Source organism: Cenococcum geophilum (genome assembly GCF_001692895.1).
Source record: "Cenococcum geophilum 1.58 unplaced genomic scaffold K441scaffold_9, whole genome shotgun sequence".
Classification (NCBI taxonomy): domain Eukaryota; kingdom Fungi; phylum Ascomycota; class Dothideomycetes; order Gloniales; family Gloniaceae; genus Cenococcum; species Cenococcum geophilum.
Genome location: NW_027137567.1, coordinates 1,826,780 through 1,845,427, shown reverse-complemented (window position 1 = coordinate 1,845,427; position 18,648 = coordinate 1,826,780). Strand labels below are relative to the sequence as shown.

Below are 18,648 nucleotides of genomic sequence, written 5' to 3'. Positions count from 1 at the left end.
CCTCAAAAAAGGGCTCAAATAGCATCTCAAATCGACTCCCATAGCACCCCATGTGCCCATAGGCTAGTACTTAGCTACTGCCATAAAATATTTAAGTACGTCTAGTTGAAGCTCCAAACTAGCCTATTACCTACCATCTATCATTCTGTCTGCAACCTCCTTCTCACTGCCTCCGTTACTTCCCCGTCACTACTTTCGTCGATGCCTCGCCACTCTGCTCTTATACGCCCTGCCCGTTCTTCTACCTCCGCTTCTGTGTCTCTTTACAGTACCATCTCTTTGAACCTTCTTGTTATTCATTATATTTCTTTTCCTTACCTTGCAAGGCTTCATCGTGGCGCAATTTCCATCTCCTTGTCAGCCGAATGTATTTAAAAGGGGGGTTAAGGGAGAGACGGAGAACGAAGGAAAACATGAAATATGTATATATATATAGCTTGCCTTCCTGCACTTCCTGCACTTCCTGCACATTTTGCCATCGACGGGATGAAGGACCGTAGCGAAGGGCTGATGGAAGGCTGCCGCCGTCACCTTGTGTCAATCAGTGAGCTTTTGGTCCCATCGTTTCCGCCTTAGCGCGTGGCCCTCTCCAGCCTACCAGCGACTCAGCCACGTCGGAACCGGGATCCAGCACAAAGCATTAATTACGTTTCTCTTTTTTCGGCTAAGAAACTTACCACATCACCCGATGAGCTTGTGTGGCAGGCTGGGACAAAATAATAGTTTTAGTCATGTATATGTTCTTTCATTAGCTATCTTCGTGCTAGTTCCCGAGGGACTAGTTTGTTTGACATGATGGCTCGGATAAGAACGAAAATTTGAGAAGAGATATGTTCAATCGAGATTGCCGACATCTGTCCATCACGGGAGGCGGACAGGTGAGCATTGAAGATTCTCGAGTAACACCTTAAGATCAGAGCCTTCAGTCTTAAGGACCTTTAGAACCACTTTAGTTATCGTGGACCCCTGGCTATCCATGCTGCCGGGCTCTAAGCTTTTCATTGTCCACTTCTTCAACACCCCCCCTCCTTGCCGATACAAACGTCTCGATTAAAAATGTCCGCAATAGTTCTTGGCCTACACGAGTCTAGAAAATGAGTAATGAACCAATCAGTCGATATCCAACCGCGATGGAAACGGGGTACGGGAAACACGTACCAAGTTGGTCTTCGAAACCACAGCTCTTTCACGCAAGAGACCGCTGTGGTGCGGAAAGCTTCGTCTCTACGGAAACAGTCGAAGTCTTCGGAGTACCTGTCGCAACGACTGGATTCGACGCATCTTTCGCCGCATTGACATTAAAAAAGACATTAGTATCAATAGGACTTATTACCACTGTGCATGCGTGAGGAAGAAGAGGAGAACATACAGCGCAATGAGGAACCTAATTGAAAGGGCGTGTGTTGAAATCAAACGTGAATGTCGCAGATGCCACGGCGAGGATGGGGAGGATAGAGAAGCGCATGTTGATGCATTGTTTTGTTCGTAAGAGAATTTGCTAGATTGCGAAGATAGGGTGACGTTAATGATGGACGAAGAGAAACGGAGAATGAGTTTGGATATATTTATAATTCGCATGCCGGCTGTGATTTTGGGAAGCTTCATGATCATCGAATCTGAATTTCGTAGTCATTCCCCCGCAATATCGAAACGCAAAGTTAAATTTCCATATATTCTCACATTCTCTACCAAAAATAAATTCCTGTTGGGCTGTTGAGCGCACCTTAATGGTGTTGTAACACCCTTCACATGTATAATCAAATGCTTTCTACCTTATGCTGGAACGATATTCTCCGCCTGAGGCAATCTAGCCTCATAGTCCAGTTTCAGCAAGCATGCCTGTCCCTTCTCCAAATTAACAGTCCAATTAATCTCTCCATTCTTCTTCATCTTTGCAAGTGCATGACCCCAAGACGAGCCCTTCATCACTGCAGTCGACCCACTGCTTCCCGCCTTCGCCGAAGTCCCTGCTTTCACAGAGTCACCTTCACGAGCCAAACCTTTCGGCTCAGTGATGACAATCCTGAGCCTTTCATCTTCTGATACCGGAACCTGGTCAATCACGAGCAATTCGATAGGCGTGGGCTTAGTGTTGTTTAGCCAGATAGAGCGAGTAAAGACTTGAGCACTTTCTTTATTGAACATGATCCCTTGCGTACTTCGGTGAACACTTGGTTTCGGGTAGTTGATGTGGATTCCAGGGTCCACTCCAAGGGGCAGATCGAAGAGTTGCCCAGGGGAGACACGTGGAAGTGTCATATTGCCAAGGAAACTTCCATCCAGCGTTACTCCTGCAGAGCCCTTGAGTAGGGTAACGGAGCTGGACGGATTTCGTATCTTGGCTCGCAAGAAAGCCGCAGCACGCAACTTGGGGACGCAGATGTGCGAAAGATGTATGTTTGCTGCGTTCAAGGACACAATCTTGTGGCGACGAGTCATTGATGATGGAATAAGAGTACGAGCGCCAGGCACATCGTATGTTGCCGTTAGCCCGCTATCCTCCCAAACTGATTCCTCGAACTCAACAGTTGCGGAATACTCGCTGTCCTCTATTGTGGGGTCGTAGGACTCTTCCACCTGCTCTTCCTTTTCGCTCCCTTCTGCAGTGCTTCTATGACGCATTCTTAGCAAAGCACCCCCTGATTTCCGTCCCCCTCGTGCCTGCTGGATTCCACTGTCTAGCTCTTTACATCCTTGTTGCAATACTTGGCTTGTGCCCCAAGCATTTTGCGGTTGTTGCATCATCATAGAATGGCTGCTTTGCATATTAGTGGTTGGCCCAAATCCTCCAAAGGCCATAGATGTTTGAGCTTGGGGTATCTGTCGAGCAGTGCGAGATACACCAGGTGGTGCTGTTTGCTGCGCAAGTTTCTTCTCAAACGGTGCGACGTAATTTCCATCTACCCCAAACACTTCACTGCGGTTAAACGTATCTACAGTTGGCCGTCCTGAGCGAGGTTTTTGGGCCTCTTCGGTGCTCAAAAGACCTTCTTCGCCCGATCCGTACTTACCAAGCTTGACGCGCCAAGCGTGCATGAATGGAACAACGTCATCGAGCCCTTGGTAAGATGTTTGGGATGTAGAGAAGGAGAGTTTGGTGTCTTTCCAAGTCTCTCCAGTACGATTCAGGAATTCCGTGTGATAGACTATCATCGCAGATTTTTGGAGAGAGGAGATCTTCAAGTCGTAACGGGGGGACCACCCAGCTTCTTTCGTCACATACGAAAGAGACAAAGATATTATTGTCTCGGTGGCGGATTCAGCCTTTCCAGATTCTGGGAGCGGCGATTGTGCTAGAGTAACCGAATCCACAGAGCCTCGCCGGGATGAAGAAGGAGTCTCAGTTGACGAAGTCTCAAGTTGAAGAGTGACTTTGTAGACTTTCTTCGGCCAATATCTAAGGCGCTCCTGTTCGGTGTGCTTCGCTTCCTTTTTTCGCTCAGCCATTCGAAGCTCCTTTCTACGTCGATCCTTCTCTTTCTGCTTCGTGAGGCCTTTCTTTTCTTTACGGTATCCCTTTCCAGCATTGAGCTTCTCGTTCTCCTTCCGAGCTATTCTCTTGTTCAAACCTTCAATCGCCTTGGTGGCTGAGGTGTGGGCTTTGTATATGGCGAGTCGGTCTGTTTCATATTTCTCGAGTAATTTGCCAACATCGTCTGGGGTGTTGTGCTCTGCAGCAACAGACTTCGCGTACCTGTCTAGTGCCACCAGACGCTGATTTGCCGAATTCTGCATCTCCACTGCCTCTGCTGCCTCGGCACGCAGGTCCTTGAGCTCCTTAGAGATCTTACTGACACTCTCAACTTCATCATCACTGTCCACGTATTCGTATTCAGATTCGCTGCTGGATTCATACGATTCTTTGGGGTACACCTCTTCAAAGATGTCGCGATTTGGAACCAAATCAATAGTCATGTCGACTATAGTTGCTGCTCCTCGGCCTTCAATCTGAATTGAATGCTCATCCACCGTTGGAGTGAGCCCGTAAATCTCGATTTCGTTTGGTCCTGGTTTGAGCATGACATCATTGATGTCTCTAACAATATGGGCTCTGGATGGATAGAGAATAACCGACTTGGTTGACAGGTCCTTGATCAAGATCACCTGCTTTGGAATATTAAACGTCATCTTAGTCTTGGCGATGACTTGGGTTACCCAGGTGGGATTGGAATTAGAATATTGGAAGCAAAGCTCCAGGAAGTTTTGACAGATTCAAGAAAACTCTTGCTATTGAACAGCAGCCCACTCGTAAGCTTTTATATCCATAAAATGTGACTAGGCAGCAAGGACAGAAAACTGGGAGCCTGAGAGCTCCGCCTCATCTGTGATGGTCAGAGCTCCCCCCTGAGTTTGTGGAGTAGCGGCGCTAGCGCAGCTGAACAATAAGGTTTTGTGACATGATCGGTATTTGCCGTGATCTTGGCGTTTTGCTGCAGACGAAATCCTAGAATCATGATCTTTCTAGGCCAATAGCGTTCACCTAGGTTGCTAGTCACGAACTACTTTCACCAACCTTGCGCACGAGCCTCCGTTAATCATTACATGAAGCGAGCCTGGCCTGCTGTAGGTTTATCTCCTTGAAACCCAACTTATTCCGCGGAGAAGTTCAATAGGTGATGTTACCCGTTTAGTGGTCATTTTTTATTTTCCTTTTTGTATGCTCAGAATAATGGTTTCAGCAACTACTGCAACGGTGTGCACGCGTCGATTCGTAAAGGATCGTTGAGATACGCGATCTCCGATGCTAAAACTCTTCGGACTGACGTCCGCCATGTTTGGAGCATCGATATTCGGCCCTGGTAGCCTGTTCTTCATCGTAGAGTCTGCGTTTGGATTTGTCTCGGGAAGCGTGCATGGTACCACGTATCGACCGCGGAAGCATTGCTTTCTCTCTCATGCGCCTTCATTTGATTGGGAATTGTCCTCCCATAACTCATAGTATTACACGGAAGCTATGAGGTATGCAGAATTATAATGACAAGGCTAATTACTAGAGTTCTAACACCATCAAAATATAAGGGCACCTCGCCGCTCTAAACCCTCGTGGGTCTTATTCTGTTCTCCCCCTTTCATCCGCCTCTGCTTTTGCGATTAATTTTACCGGTTTCAGTTCGCCTTGGTAGTTATTGTCTGGGTTTGATGTTCGAGTATGTTGGACAGGAGCTAGATTCATGGACGTCCTTTTAGGTAACCCTCAGTATCTAATATACCTCCAAGTTAACTTGAGTGTTTGCAAGAAAAAAATGATGCACTTCCGGCGCTAGTGGTTTAATAGGTGACCAGCGAATATATAAGCGGTTGGCAATGATATGACTCGCACTGAAGTCTTTGATCAGAAAGATTTCTGCCGCTTACCATGCTGTTACTTAGGGCGTAATTCTCATGTAACTCTCACACACAACCCCGACCCAACAGCCCAAAGACTGCACCTCAGTGACATCAGTCTATTGCCATTCGTGATCAAGAACGCTACTGTTAGTACTGTATCTGTCAACATAACTGCGAAGAGCGTTCCAGCAAAGCCAACCGGTCTCCAATGCAGACCTTCAATCCAGCTATATTCCAAAGTATCACTGCCATCGTGAAGAACGGGAAATTATCCATGCCGTTCAAGTGACACGCTTTAGCACGTTCATAGGCGGCGAAACTGTTCCGTCATGCGTATATTTGAGGTTCGAGTAAAGGGTTGTGGGGCGTAGACAGCATTAATTCCATTTTAAAAGCTTCCTGTTTGTGCGATATAAAGCTATAGACATGGCGGAGGGCAGAAAGGACATGGTAAACGGAAATGACAAGGATTGAAGGGTTGTAGGCGCCAAGGACAGATAGGGGTGATCTCTGGAACGGTCAATTCTGAGTTACTTGTGTGATTCTCGTGGGGAGGCTTGACTATAGTTGGCTTTAGTGGGAGGCTGGGATTAATTCGAAGATATTTTGTCGGAAGGACTGAGGATGGGGCAGTCTGGGATGAACAGAGACGGTGGAGAGGAGACAGGTACAGTCACTAGCGAAATCGGCTTCTTAAAATCCCAAGAATAGTATCACTCCTCATCCCTGTGTGCGGCTAGGGCTGAACCAGAAGACGTTCTCGGTTGTGTCCCTTGCAACTGACACTCTCATGCCGCCTTCGCTCCTAGCTCTGAGAGACGGCCTCCGTACCATCTGTTTGAAGGTACCAAGAGCTGCATCAGCTGGGTTTCGTATATAAGTTGCTCGATTTCTTCTTTTTAAGCAGACCACACAAGGGTTTTGGCTTTTCGCCCGTTCCTTTTGCTCTTTGGATGTGGCTGATCTGAAATCCAAAGGTCGACATGTCCTATGTTTAGCTCATGTCGACTCAACCCCGCCATAATGCCTCACGAGGCTGAGGAACATATATGGCCCCAATTTTGGTATCACGGTTTCCTTTCGTTCACTTCGCTCTGTTATGGTAGGCGCATCTACTTTGGACTTTCAATGGGCTAATTAATAAGGTTGGAAACAGTGCTTGCTGCGGCTGAAAATATATTGGCGGTAATTGCTGCCGCGTTCGTACGGACGAACTCTTTGGAAGTCCATCTTACCTTCACATAATATAAGCCTCTCTTTGCTCAGCGACCACACCGCACAGTCACCGAAGCCCGAAAAGCGATGCGTTGATGGCGTATCCTCTCCACGATGTCGAAGAAGAGATTGAGTCATGGAGATTATACGGTCGGATGGATCTGTCCCCTCAAGGTAGAGAAAGTCGCTGCATTGGAGATGTTGGATGAGGACCATGAGCGCCTCGAGCAGCCACCGGCCGATCACAACGTCTATAACTTAGGCAGTATCGGAGGTCATAACGTGGTTATCGCGGGTCTGCATCAAGCAGGAAATAGCCCCGCCGCTACGGTTGTTGCTCAGATGATGACCACCTTTTCGAACCTCAGATTCGGCATGTTGGTCGGCATCGGGGGCGGCGTACCAAGGAAAACAGACAGCGGAATAATCCGGCTCGGTGACGTCGTGGTCAGCAAGCCCACAGGTCAACACTCAGGTGCAGTACAATACGACCACGGAAAAGCAGAGGCGGGCCATTTTACGCGCACGGGGGTTCTGGCCCCACCGCCAAGGGTGCTCCTAAATGCGGCACTAGACTTAGAAGCCCAGCGCGAGAGGATGCTCGAGGACCCAGTCACGGAGAATGTAAAAAGAATCAACACGAACATTCCGGGGCTTAGAAAGTATAGGCATCCCGGTTTAGGCCACGACCATCTCTATCCGCCAAGCCACATCCATCCGGACCCGAGGCTATCGTGCGATGAATGCGGATGCGATCCTACACGGCGTGTGCAGCGTTTCTCCGGCGATGAGGACGAGAGAAACTCTCGTGTGGTCGTCCACATGGGGACCATCGCATCGGGTGAGCTGGTTATCAGGAGTGGAGAGTTGAGGGACTGTTTGGCGGAAGCATATGGGGTGCTATGTTTTGAGATGGAGGCTGCTGGAGCGTTGGTCGACTTCCCTTGCATCGTCATCCGCGGAATCTCGGACTATAGTGACTCACACAAGAACGATGTGTGGCATGGATATGCGGCAGCGGCGGCAGCGGCGTATGCGAGACAGCTTTTCTTCCATATGCCAATTGATGAAGTAAAGCGGTGTGTATTAGCGTCAGATAGCCAATTCAATGCATGGTTTCACTAATCATATATAGTTATATCTCTTCAGCTGTAGAAGAGGACATTCATCGAGTTAAACAGCGACAAGATGACCAAGACCGTCAGAAAATCCTTGATTGGCTTACGCCGGTTGACTATGGTCCTCAGCAGAGCGACTATATTAGGAGGCGACAAGCGGGAACTGGACAATGGTTGCTAGATTCGAAGGAATTCAATGAGTGGCTTGATCAAAGCAAGCAGACTCTCTTCTGCCCGGGCATTCCCGGAGCAGGCAAGACCATAATCACGTCTATTGTTGTCCACCACCTCCACGACAAATTCCGGAGTGACCCTGCTGTCGGCATTGCATACCTGTATTGCAATTTTCGACAACAGTATGAACAAAATGTCACTGATCTACTTCTGAGTCTAGTGAAGCAGTTGGTCCAAGAACAGCCTTATATACCTAAAAGCGTGGAAAACCTCCACACTTACCATAAAGGCAAACGAACGCGGCCATCATTTAGCGAAGTCTTAGAAGCATTGCACTCCGTCGCCGCTTATTATTCAAGGACCTTCATTATAGTTGATGCACTTGACGAATGTCGAGTCTCCGATGGAAGTCGCGGGAGGTTCCTGTCAGAGATCTTCAATCTTCAGGTCAAGACTAGGGCAAATATCTTTGCAACTTCACGATATATCCCGGAAATTGAGAAGGAGTTTAAAGGAAGCATGTTAGTGGATATTCGTGCTAGTGACAATGACGTGCGGAGATATCTGGAAGGCCATATATCACAGCTGCCATCATTCGTCTTACGCAGCCCTGACCTGCAAGAGAAAATTAAGACTAAAATCATTGAAGCTATTGACGGGATGTAAGTTGCTTCTCCTGCGGTTATGGAAAGGCCCAGCAAGAATAACATTTAGTCAGGTTTCTCCTCGCCCAGCTTCATCTGGATTCACTTATGGATAAGACAACCAAAAAAGAGATTACATGCGCATTGGGAAAACTCCCAAAAGGATCAGAAGAATTAGATGATGCCTACAAGGAAGCTCTGCAGAGGATCGAATTTCAGAGACAAGGCCTTCGAGACCTTGCCAAGCGTGTTCTATTGTGGATCACTTGCACAAAGAGACCACTAAATACTTTGGAGCTCCAGCACGCTCTTGCCGTGGAGGTCGGTGAGTTGGCACTTGACCCGGACAATCTCCGGGACACTGAAGTAATGCTTTCTGTTTGTGCTGGCTTGGTCACTATTGATAAAGAGAGCGGCATTATTCGCCTAGTCCACTATACAACACAGGAGTACTTTGAGCGGACTTGGAACTTTTGGTTCCCTAATGCTCAGAACGATATCACAATAACCTGCGTTACCTATCTATCATTCGATGCTTTTGAATCTGGTTTCTGTCCAACAAATGAGGAATTTGAGGCACGATTACGGTCTAATGCTCTCTATGATTATGCTGCGCGTAACTGGGGATATCACGCTTATGCTACTGAAGGGGATGTGGTACAGTTAGTTCTGGGACTTCTTGAGAGTGAAGCTAAGGTATCTGCCTCCAGCCAGGCAATGATGGTTTCTAGAAACTTCACGGACTATGGTCAAAGAGGGCCAACATTAACAACAGGAGTACACCTTGCAGCATACTTTGGATTAAGAGAGATAGTAATGGCCCTATTTAAGAATAGGCATAACCTAGATGTTAAGGATTCTCACGGACGGATGCCACTGTCATATGCGGCAGAGTACGGGCACGAGGCAGTGGTGAAGCTGCTGCTCGAGAAGGGCGCCGAGCTGGAGTCCGAGAGCACCACCTATGGTTGGTCACCGCTGTCGTGGGCTGCACGGAACGGGCACGAGGCGGTAGTGAAGCTGCTGCTTGAAAAGGGCACTGAGCTAGAGTCTAAGGACGCCTATAGCTGGACTCCGCTGTTGTGGGCTGCATGGGGTGGGCATAAGGCGGTAGTGAAGCTGCTGCTTGAGAAGGGCGCTGAGCCGGAGTCCAAAGACATCGCCTATGTTTGGGCGTTGCTGTTGTGGGCTGCAAGGAACGGGCACGAGGCAGTGGTGAAGCTGCTGCTCGAGAAGGGCACTGAGCTGGAGTCTAAGGACACCACCTATGGTCAGACGCCGCTGTCGTGGGCTGCGCAGAACGGGCATAAGGCGGTGGTAAAGCTGCTGCTAGAGAAGGGTGCTAAGCTGGAGTCTAAGGACACCATCTGTGGTTGGACGCCGCTGTCGTGGGCTGCACGGAATGGGCACAAGGCGGTGGTGAAGCTGCTGCTTGAGAAGGGCGCTGAGCTAGAGTCTAAGGATACCTATGGTTGGACGCCGCTGTCGTGGGCTGCAGAAAACAGGCACGAGGCGGTGGTGGAGCTGCTGCTTGAGAAGGGCGCTGAGCTAGAGTCCAAGGACACCACCTATGGTCAGATGCCGCTGTCGTGGGCTACACGGAATGAGCATGAGGCGGTGGTGAAGCTGCTGCTCGAGAAGGGCGCTAAGCTAGAGTCCAAGAACACCACCTATGGTCAGACGCCGCTGCCGTGGGCTGCAGAGAAAGGGCATGAGGCGGTGGTGAAGCTGCTGATCGAGAAGGGCGCTGAGCTAGAGTCTAAGGACACCACCTATGGTCAGACGCCGCTGTCGTGGGCTGCACGGAATGGGCACAAGGCGGTGGTGAAGCTGCTGATCGAGAAGGGCGCTGAGCTAGAGTCTAAGGACACCACCTATGGTCAGACGCCGCTGTCGTGGGCTACACGGAACGGGCATGAGGTGGTGGTGAAGCTGCTGCTCGAGAAGGGCGCTGAGCTAGAGTCTAAGGACACCCATGATTGGACGCCGCTGTTGTGGGCTGCAGAGAACGGGCACGAGGCGGTGGTGAAGCTGCTGCTCGAGAAGGGCGCTGAGCTAGAGTCTAAGGACACCACCTATGGTCAGACGCCGCTGTTGTGGGCTGCACGGAATGGGCATGAGGCGGTGGTGAAGCTGCTGCTTGAGAAGGGCGCTGAGCTAGAGTCTAAGGATAACACCTATGGTCAGACGCCGCTGTTATGGGCTGCACGGAATGGGCACAAGGCGGTGATGGAGCTGCTGCTTGAGAAGGGCGCTAAACTAGAGTCTAAGGACACCACCTATGGTCAGACGCCGCTGTTATAGGCTGCAGAGAACGGGGATAAGGCGGTGGTGGAGCTGCTGCTTGAGAATGGCGCTGAGCTAGAGTCTAAGAATACCACCTATAGTTAGACGCCGCTGTCGTGGGCTACACGGAATGGGCACGAGGCGGTAGTGGAGCTGCTGCTTAAAAAGGGCGCTAAGCTAGAGTCTAAGGATACCAATGGTTGGACGCCGCTGTTATGGGCTGTAGATAATGGGGATAAGGCGGTAGTAAAGCTACTACTTAAGAAGGGCGCTAAGCTGGAGTTTAAGGATGCTAATGGTTGGACTCCACTATTATAGGCTGCAGAGAATGGGGATAAGGCGGTAGTAGAGCTGCTACTTAAGAAGAGTGTTAAACTAGAGCTTAAATACACTATTTATAATTAAATACTATTATTATAAATTATATAAATTAGGTATAAAGTAGTAATAAAGTTAGTAAAGCCTCTTTATAGGTTTAATATTATAGTATAACTAGCTAACCTTAAAGAGCGTATCCGCTTAGCTATAAGCACCTACTAGGTAGATAACTAGTAGAGTAGTAACTTAGGCTTATTAAACCTAGAGTGTTTCTCTTTTACTACACTCTCTTTAACTAGTAAAGCCCTCTAATTTAATCCTAGCTATCTTTATTAGTCCTTATTCTCTATTAAAATATTTAAGCTACTCTTTTATTTTAGGATTTATTATTAATTAGTAGTTTATATATTAATAAGTAAGTAAAGAATAAGGACTCTGTCTATTTAAACTATAAAGAAAAAAAGCTATTTATATATAAGGTAGGTATTTAAAATAGGAAAGAAAGGGGGGGTATATAATTAAAATAAGGGGTAATAGTATAACTAAAATAGGAATAAGAATAGGGTAATAGGCTAAATTTAACCTAAATTGACGTTTATCCCTATAGTACCTTACTTTAATCCTAGTAACCGTTAGAAAATTATCTCTATTTAAAAGGGTTTTATTAAACTTAACCAATACTTAACCAGAGGGTGTTAACCTCTTAGTTTAAACCTTACGCGCTCTCTAGGCGCCCTAATATATAATAGTGCGAGCCGTTAAATATATTACTAACCCTTAGTCTAGTATTGCACCAAATATTATAGGATTTATTTGCTTTATCTTCCGTAATAGCAGTCTTCTATAAACCTAGACGAGCTAGTAAGGCCGGCGCCCCTACTAAGAAATAAACTAGGAAATAGAATCTAGTATTAAAACAAAAATCTAGTATAAAGAAAACTATAGGGTCATCTTAATAAGACCAGGAGGGGAAACCCAGCCAATAACAGACCGAGAAAGCTCGGCCTGAGAAAATTTAGAACCGGGATAGGAGTGAAGTACCTGCGCTTGTTACTACACCTAGGGTCGGCTTTATAGATTTTTCCGGTGAATTACGTAATCGAATCTATAAGGGGGTTCTTTACTTTAAAGGTGCAATTATGATTGGCTAAAAGGGTTGGGGTAACGACCGTGGTGCTTCGCGTAGCGACTCTTGGGCTAAGACCCCGTCGCTTTTGCAAATATCTAGTCAAATTCGCAGGGAAGCTATATCCATCTACTACGGCGAGAATACTTTTCTCTACACAGGCGAAATACTCAACCACCAAGACTACTTAGCCAAGGCTATCGGCACAGCTGTGCATGGTGTGAGGACATAGGTGCTGAAAACATCAAGTGGATTAGAAAACTGCAAATTAGGTTTAGAAATTATTGGACTTGCAACCGCCCAGCCTCCCCGGGGTGGCCCAGCACTATATGTAATATATATCCCTACATCGAATTTGCCGTAAAGCACCCGAATTGTGAGCTAGAACTGGCGGAACTTCGGCCACCACTCATATTCCTTATCAACTGTGGCTGCTGCCATCCCAGGTCGGCTTTATTCAGTGAGAGAACGCCGATCATCAAAGAGCTAGCCTGGGTTGAAGAAATTGCGGCGGGTAATATCGTCAAAATCTAGGCACATATCGGCAGGGACATCCGCGTCGACAAGGTGATATATGCTCGTAAGGCATCAAACCGTATAAATCGCGAGTACAAATAGCAGGAGTTGTGTGACAAACTTAGCCTGGACTATGCCTTCGATTTGGAACCACAGTCAGTCCGAGGAGGAATGGGATTCATGATACACGTCCAGAAGAGGCAACTGCCTGATGCGGACATGGCTGGCAGTGTGTAGTAAGGTGTGATCCCGAGGCGGATATATGTGGACGAGGGGGTAGATACCTTACGAAAACACAACTCTTCCCATCCTTGACCACTATAGCTTGGAGATGAACGATTGAAGCAGTTTTGATAGGCTAAGTCTGGCTCTATGGCTTCTGTACAGAGCAGAGACTGTCAGCGCCTCAACCGTGTTATAGGGACGGTTTCATTATATTGTTTGATTTGCGTTGGCGGACTAGGGGTACAACTATCCTTAACATTTAGGGAACTTTAGAGATGTATACTACAATCTACATCATGGTTGACATAAAGGGAACCAAATGTGCTTGAGAAAGGACCTATTGGCTTCTGTACAGGCACTTCCTACACGGTGGAGATAATGAATAATCCAATTAATTAGCTTCGTATCTGAGTGCCTTAAAGCTACACCGTCACAAAAATGATGTATCCAGAAAATCACAGTTGCTTGACTCCATGCCTGACCCATTGCAAATCTGTAGCCTTCCGTTAATCCTGACTCCCGGGTGTCTCATTTACTCACTTGTCGATACTGATCGACTAAGCCATCTCACAGGGTCGGTGCTCGGCGTGCATTTCGGCAGACGGGGTTTGCGGTTGCCCCCAATTCCACTGTTGGCCAGATGTCAGAGTCGTTTCAGGAGTTTAGAAAGATATTTTACTCGGATCGTATTCATGCTTGGCATAGACCGGCATAGGAACGAATGATGAATTTGAATGAGAGGTAGCTGGGGACTGTGGCATACCCAGATGCCCTCCATTGTCCATGCTGTCTATTGGAAAAGCGATGCCCTGCTTACGAGCCCTTCGATGGCGCAGGTAGAAGAAGGCGCCGATGCCGATGCCAATGACGGCAAAGGGGATGCAAATTCCAATACCCACTTTTGCTGCCGTATTGGCGCTGCCGCTGCCGCCGTTACTGGAAGCAACCGTCGTAGGTGATGACGGTGAGGACATCAAACTATTAGCAGGGGCCGACGTAGGAGTTGCTGTTGTGCTGGATTTAGTTTGAATTGGTGTACTAATAAAGAGCGTAGGCGATGCAGAAGAGATCATAGTCGTAGATATGGAACTCGATGAAGCGGATGATGCTATGGATGAATAAGACGAAGATGCTTTGGTGATAGGTCAGCTTCGGCGAACTGGGTTGTCAGTAGCCTGGGACTCACCTGAAGAAGCCGCCGCAGTTGTCGAGACTTCCAAGCGGAAATAGCTCACAAACACATCCATGACTTGATTGACTGTAGTGTTCGGGTTGGAGCCGCACTTGGACTTGACGTATGTTGAAATAATGCTCGCAAATTGGCTAGAGCTGTCGGAACAGACAGAAGCAACTGAAGGAGGCTGCTGCGCCGCCATCACAGCCGTTTTCCATGTCTCTCACGATGGTACTAACGGGTATCTCTGCAAAAACTAGGAGGTTGGAATATGCAGGAACCGCATTGATCCATAGTTTTTGCGACATCGCTGATCACGAGAGATAACACAATGCGATTGATATGAGCCACCATGACCTATAGTGGAGATGGGAATCCATTGCTTCAAAACAATATGGAATTGTGGTCTATAAATCGTAGGATTGTATGACAAGTGTATGGCAGAGCTGCAAAATGAAAGGACGAAATAACAAGTGGACTGTGAACGAGTGAAAATACCTCTCTCAAATAGACTAGCGAGGACACTCACGTTAAGTGATGATGGACCACTCTCCTTTATCCGAGAAGACACCCTTCTCCTGTCAAGCCTTGCAGCAACATGGCTTACAGCAGGAGAGACGTCCCTTCTCCCTGACGGATGAAAATCTCGCAATTTTCGTGCTAGGCATCTGTTCCTGGACTTAATTTTGGCCCCCACAACACACAAATCTGATGGACACGGCATCTATGAAGAACGAGAAGTCACCGTGCCGAAACCGAGACTGCTATGACCTTCAAACTAAGCCGGCGGACTGTAGGCATCGGAAACTCCTAGTGTGACCTAGTTCAAAGTTCTCGCCTCCCTTTTATTAGCCTTGTAAGGCGAGATTTGTCGACCGTTGAGGTCACTCTCAAGTACCACCTTATGACTCACCACCCTGTTCTCGTACGTCTTACTACTGTCTCGGTCAGCGACTCGGTCAACGACTCGTTCAACGACTCGGTCAACGACACGGTAACCAAATTAGTCTACTACCCTTTTTCTTATGTATTTATAGAGGCTCTAGAGCCACATTCAATAGACAGAGTTCTTCTCAGTGACTTGTCCGTCCGACAAGATTCTTCGTTTTCTTTCAAGCGTCGAACCAACAAGGCTAAAACTGACTTGCGAAGATATGGTTAACATGTCCGTGTTGCAGGGGGTTACCTAAATGTTAGCGGGCAGCATTTACTGACAATCTATGCTGTGCGCAGAATGGGGCTCGGGTTAGTACCATTAGGAACGGAAGATGATGTTTTGCTGTTGGGGCGGCCGGTAGGAGGCTAGATCGTTCCACAAGCGAGTTCTTGGCCAGCTGTCACCTGTCGTGCCCTGCGGTACCCTGTTCATCTTGATCATTCACATTTATTCCAAGCTCGGAAAAGCAGGCTGAGGATCATCAAAGAAGGTGAAGCGTATTTCATAGTGATGGCTGGCCGAACATTATCAAGTGGCTAACGCTGCTATGGAGAACAAACCCAACAATTGCGTGCATCGAGCGCTGTCCGGTGATATGGACACGTCTGAGACTGAGGGTAGCATACTTGACATGGCATCTGCACGAGTTCAGATCACAAGGCTGGCAAAGCAGAGATGGGCAGAGGCTCAACAGAAGCCATATACTGGCTCCGGCTGCCCATTCTTCGTACACAAATATGCGTCTAGCTCTCTGAGGGAATCAACACTATGGGTGCTCCATTTCCACCGATTTCAACAACTGATCTTCCAGCCTATTACAGAGAGCTTGGCGACGATGACATACTACGGTCCATCAAAAACTTCGATGATGATATTCACTTTGAGCAATTCGATCATAAAGTACGAAACCCAAATAGCAGGAATTTTCTCATAGATTTCGGCGATGATGAGGCTTGGTGTGCATTTGACCTGGAAGCCAACTCCTTTACTCGCCTTCTGAGGACAAATGTATGTTTGGCATCCTCAAACTAACTTGACGCTGTGATTTTCTCTGGATTTTCTAATTTATCAATTCTTCCGCAGAGACCGCCCGCCCTAAATACAAGATGGATGCATGCCACCTAATCTCTCCGTTTGAGATATATGCAACCGCTAACATGCCTTCCGTAGCAACATCTGGTTACCATACGATCAGAAGGACACTCTACACGTACGCACAATAATACCTTCCCGCAATATTCGGGTGCTATACATAACTTTCGTTAGGCTCTTGCGAAGCATTACGATTTCTCCCCGAATCTCCTTGGGCTGATGTGCTCTGAGCCTGTGCAGCCAAAGGCAAACTCTGCAGGGCCCTCAAAGAGCGGCTCGACGCTCTGGTCTCGGAAGTCTCCTCGGCAGGGCAGCCCCCAGAAATCATCAAAGGACCCATCTCTAGGTTCCGAGGAGAATATTGGGATGGCGGACCTGACGCAATCAACGGAGACTGGCCTGTTTCGTGATCTCACTCACTACCATATCGTAGATGAAGTGTGGCATTGGTCGTCCGTTGACTGGGGAAGACGATGTGTGTTTGATGTGTGTGTATTATGTATACGCACACGTTTACTAATGGCTATCCAGTCGTATGCTTAGGATTCAACGCCCTGCATTGTGCGCGGACGAGTCCTCCAGACCAAGCCGAAGAACATGATACAAGGAAAGAAATTCCCCACGTGAAACGAGTTTGGAATTGGCTTGTCCTCTGCGAAGACAGTGAGTGCAACGGAATTTTTCAAGACATTTGTATCCGCGATTGACTTACTTGTATCTCGTTTTAGAGACTGTAATATCCATAGCAGAAGACCCCTTCCCTTTCAGTAATGGAAATCTCAGGGCATATGAACTGAAAATGCTTGTGGCAGTCCGCCGAAATCTTGTCAATGTTTTCAAGCAGTTGTCGAAGGCCCAGTGTTCTTCCCGAGAGAGTTCCGTAAACACATTACCAATCCGAAAGCGCGTAGGAGATACTGAAGAAGAAACGGCTCACCGGCCGACAGACTCTCCCGGTTTGCTGTTCTATTACCTCTTTGAGGACTGGTACACCACATATAGTCTGGTGACTAGAAGGGAACACCAGTACGCCGCTAAACTTGATAAATTGGTAGGCATCCACCATTCAATCGCTTTTCACAAAAACCAAGCAAGTCTAATGGGCTTGTCAGCGCAAAGATATGCTTATTAAAGCAGAGTTAGGCCATGTTGATAGGCTCCATGAGATTGGACGTCAGCTCGCAGTTCTTAAACGAGTCTACACAGGCTACGAGCTCATTATCGATCGAGTACTCAAGAAGCAAGAAGCCACTCTTGCATCTCTGAAGAACTCATATGTGGTTTCAGGCCCGGACTCACTTGCATCCTCCATCCCTCAAATTGCAGTAGTGGAGAGTCTTCTTGGAGTGTCCTTGAGCTCTGCGGCAAGAGTAAGATTTGAAAGACTGAAGGATCGTATCCGGTTATATGCATTGAGCGAAATACAGGAATGTTTGGATCAGAAGAATTCTCTCGTCATGATGGTATGAATGCATTACGGACCCCTCATCCCGATAGAATAGGAGCCTAATAGGATTGGTATAGAACTTTAACCTCATAGCTATCAAGGAGTCTTTTTCAGTCGAAAGGCTCACCAGGATCACTCTGCTCCTTGCCAAGGTCACGATGCTCTTTATGCCGGTCAGTCTAATGACAGCATTCTTTTCAACGCAGATTGTCAACGTCAAGTTCACACTAAGGGACTATTGGATCTCCTTTTCCGTGATCCTGGGGTCCTCGTTCCTTGCGCTTGCTATTTTCGGCTTTGCTAGTGGTACTACGGAGGGGAAAATGATCTACAAGCCTCTGAGCCGTATTGTTTTTGATATATCTAAGGCGTTTCTTTTTCGCAAGAACCGGAAGGTGTCGTAATGATCGGAGACACGGACTTTTTGGGGTGGCAGTGCGTGGGTGGCTTGAGCTTTCCAGACAATTTTATTGCCGCAGAGACAGCTAGGAAGCTGAGAGCAACTCAACTAGTATTTCAAGTATTTTATAATATTCCAAAGTCATTTCGACAGAAGTTTAACGGGGATGACTTGATTAGAAACCTTTCATTCGAGCATAAGCGCATCTCCATTTGCGCAGCGATCTGGTGGTAGATCCACAATAAATGAGCATGCCTATAGATTAATGATAAATGGAGCGTTTGTGTCAGATGAGCTCGGTTCAGTTCTGATTTTATACTGGTGATTCGACGGTGTTAATTGTTGCTGCCTGAGATATGCTTCGTAAAAGAAAGGAAAACGTGTCTTCAAGTGGAGAGTCATTGGGTTTAAAAAGAGCTCGATGCATTCGATGGGAGTCTGCAAATAACAATTCACATTCTAATATCCTACTGTTGCAATCCCTTACCCTCGCAGTCACGCGCTCCCATAGCAGGAGACATTGTTGGAGCAGCCGGGCTTTCAGCCGCATCCCTCTTTCGCTCGCTTGTTTCGACAACACCATTTCCTCAACCCCAAGCCCGAACTGTACATCAATTAGATCACGTCTACGCCTGCCAACCATCCCCA

The 18,648-nt window shown here is 47.5% G+C and overlaps 5 protein-coding genes across 5 annotated transcripts; 3 read left to right on the top strand and 2 right to left on the bottom strand.

Moving 5' to 3' along the window:
• Positions 1-1,635: 1,635 nt before the first annotated feature.
• K441DRAFT_655445 (uncharacterized protein) lies at positions 1,636-4,315 on the bottom strand. The gene has a single exon (XM_067647849.1). It carries the CDS (start codon positions 4,126-4,128, stop codon positions 1,774-1,776), a length of 2,355 nt encoding a protein of 784 aa, XP_067507091.1. The 5' UTR covers positions 4,129-4,315; the 3' UTR covers positions 1,636-1,773.
• A 2,183-nt stretch (positions 4,316-6,498) lies between these two features.
• K441DRAFT_694149 (purine and uridine phosphorylase) lies at positions 6,499-9,210 on the top strand (the record flags this gene model as incomplete). Its single annotated transcript, XM_067652703.1, has 4 exons — positions 6,499-7,622; positions 7,679-8,497; positions 8,554-9,136; positions 9,190-9,210. Exons 1-4 carry the CDS (start codon positions 6,658-6,660, stop codon positions 9,208-9,210), a joined length of 2,388 nt encoding a protein of 795 aa, XP_067507090.1. The 5' UTR covers positions 6,499-6,657.
• Positions 9,211-13,524: 4,314 nt separating this feature from the next.
• Positions 13,525-14,677, bottom strand: K441DRAFT_365591 (uncharacterized protein). Its single transcript, XM_067641418.1, has 2 exons — positions 14,137-14,677; positions 13,525-14,082 (listed from the first exon to the last, which is right to left on the bottom strand). Exons 1-2 carry the CDS (start codon positions 14,324-14,326, stop codon positions 13,613-13,615), a joined length of 660 nt encoding a protein of 219 aa, XP_067507089.1. The 5' UTR covers positions 14,327-14,677; the 3' UTR covers positions 13,525-13,612.
• Positions 14,678-15,028: 351 nt separating this feature from the next.
• K441DRAFT_655444 (uncharacterized protein) lies at positions 15,029-15,220 on the top strand (the record flags this gene model as incomplete). The annotated part of the gene is made up of 1 exon (XM_067647848.1): positions 15,029-15,220. A coding segment is annotated over one exon (192 nt), but the record flags the coding sequence as incomplete, so codon positions are not given.
• A 609-nt stretch (positions 15,221-15,829) lies between these two features.
• Positions 15,830-18,004, top strand: K441DRAFT_547585 (uncharacterized protein; the record flags this gene model as incomplete). The annotated part of the gene is made up of 8 exons (XM_067642920.1): positions 15,830-16,069; positions 16,147-16,193; positions 16,232-16,271; positions 16,328-16,628; positions 16,685-16,816; positions 16,882-17,204; positions 17,266-17,616; positions 17,678-18,004. The coding sequence occupies 8 exons, from the start codon at positions 15,830-15,832 to the stop codon at positions 18,002-18,004; spliced, it is 1,761 nt and encodes a 586-aa protein (XP_067507087.1).
• Between the last annotated feature and the right edge of the window lie 644 nt (positions 18,005-18,648).

Excerpts from the sequence above, each read along its gene's own strand:
- K441DRAFT_655445 (XM_067647849.1), bottom strand. The coding sequence starts at position 4,128 with ATGACGTTTAATATTCCAAAGCAGGTGATCTTGATCAAGGACCTGTCA.
- K441DRAFT_365591 (XM_067641418.1), bottom strand. The coding sequence starts at position 14,326 with ATGGCGGCGCAGCAGCCTCCTTCAGTTGCTTCTGTCTGTTCCGACAGC. Across the intron at positions 14,083-14,136 it reads AACTGCGGCGGCTTCTTCAG|CATCTTCGTCTTATTCATCC; the intron begins GTGAGTCCCAGG and ends CTATCACCAAAG.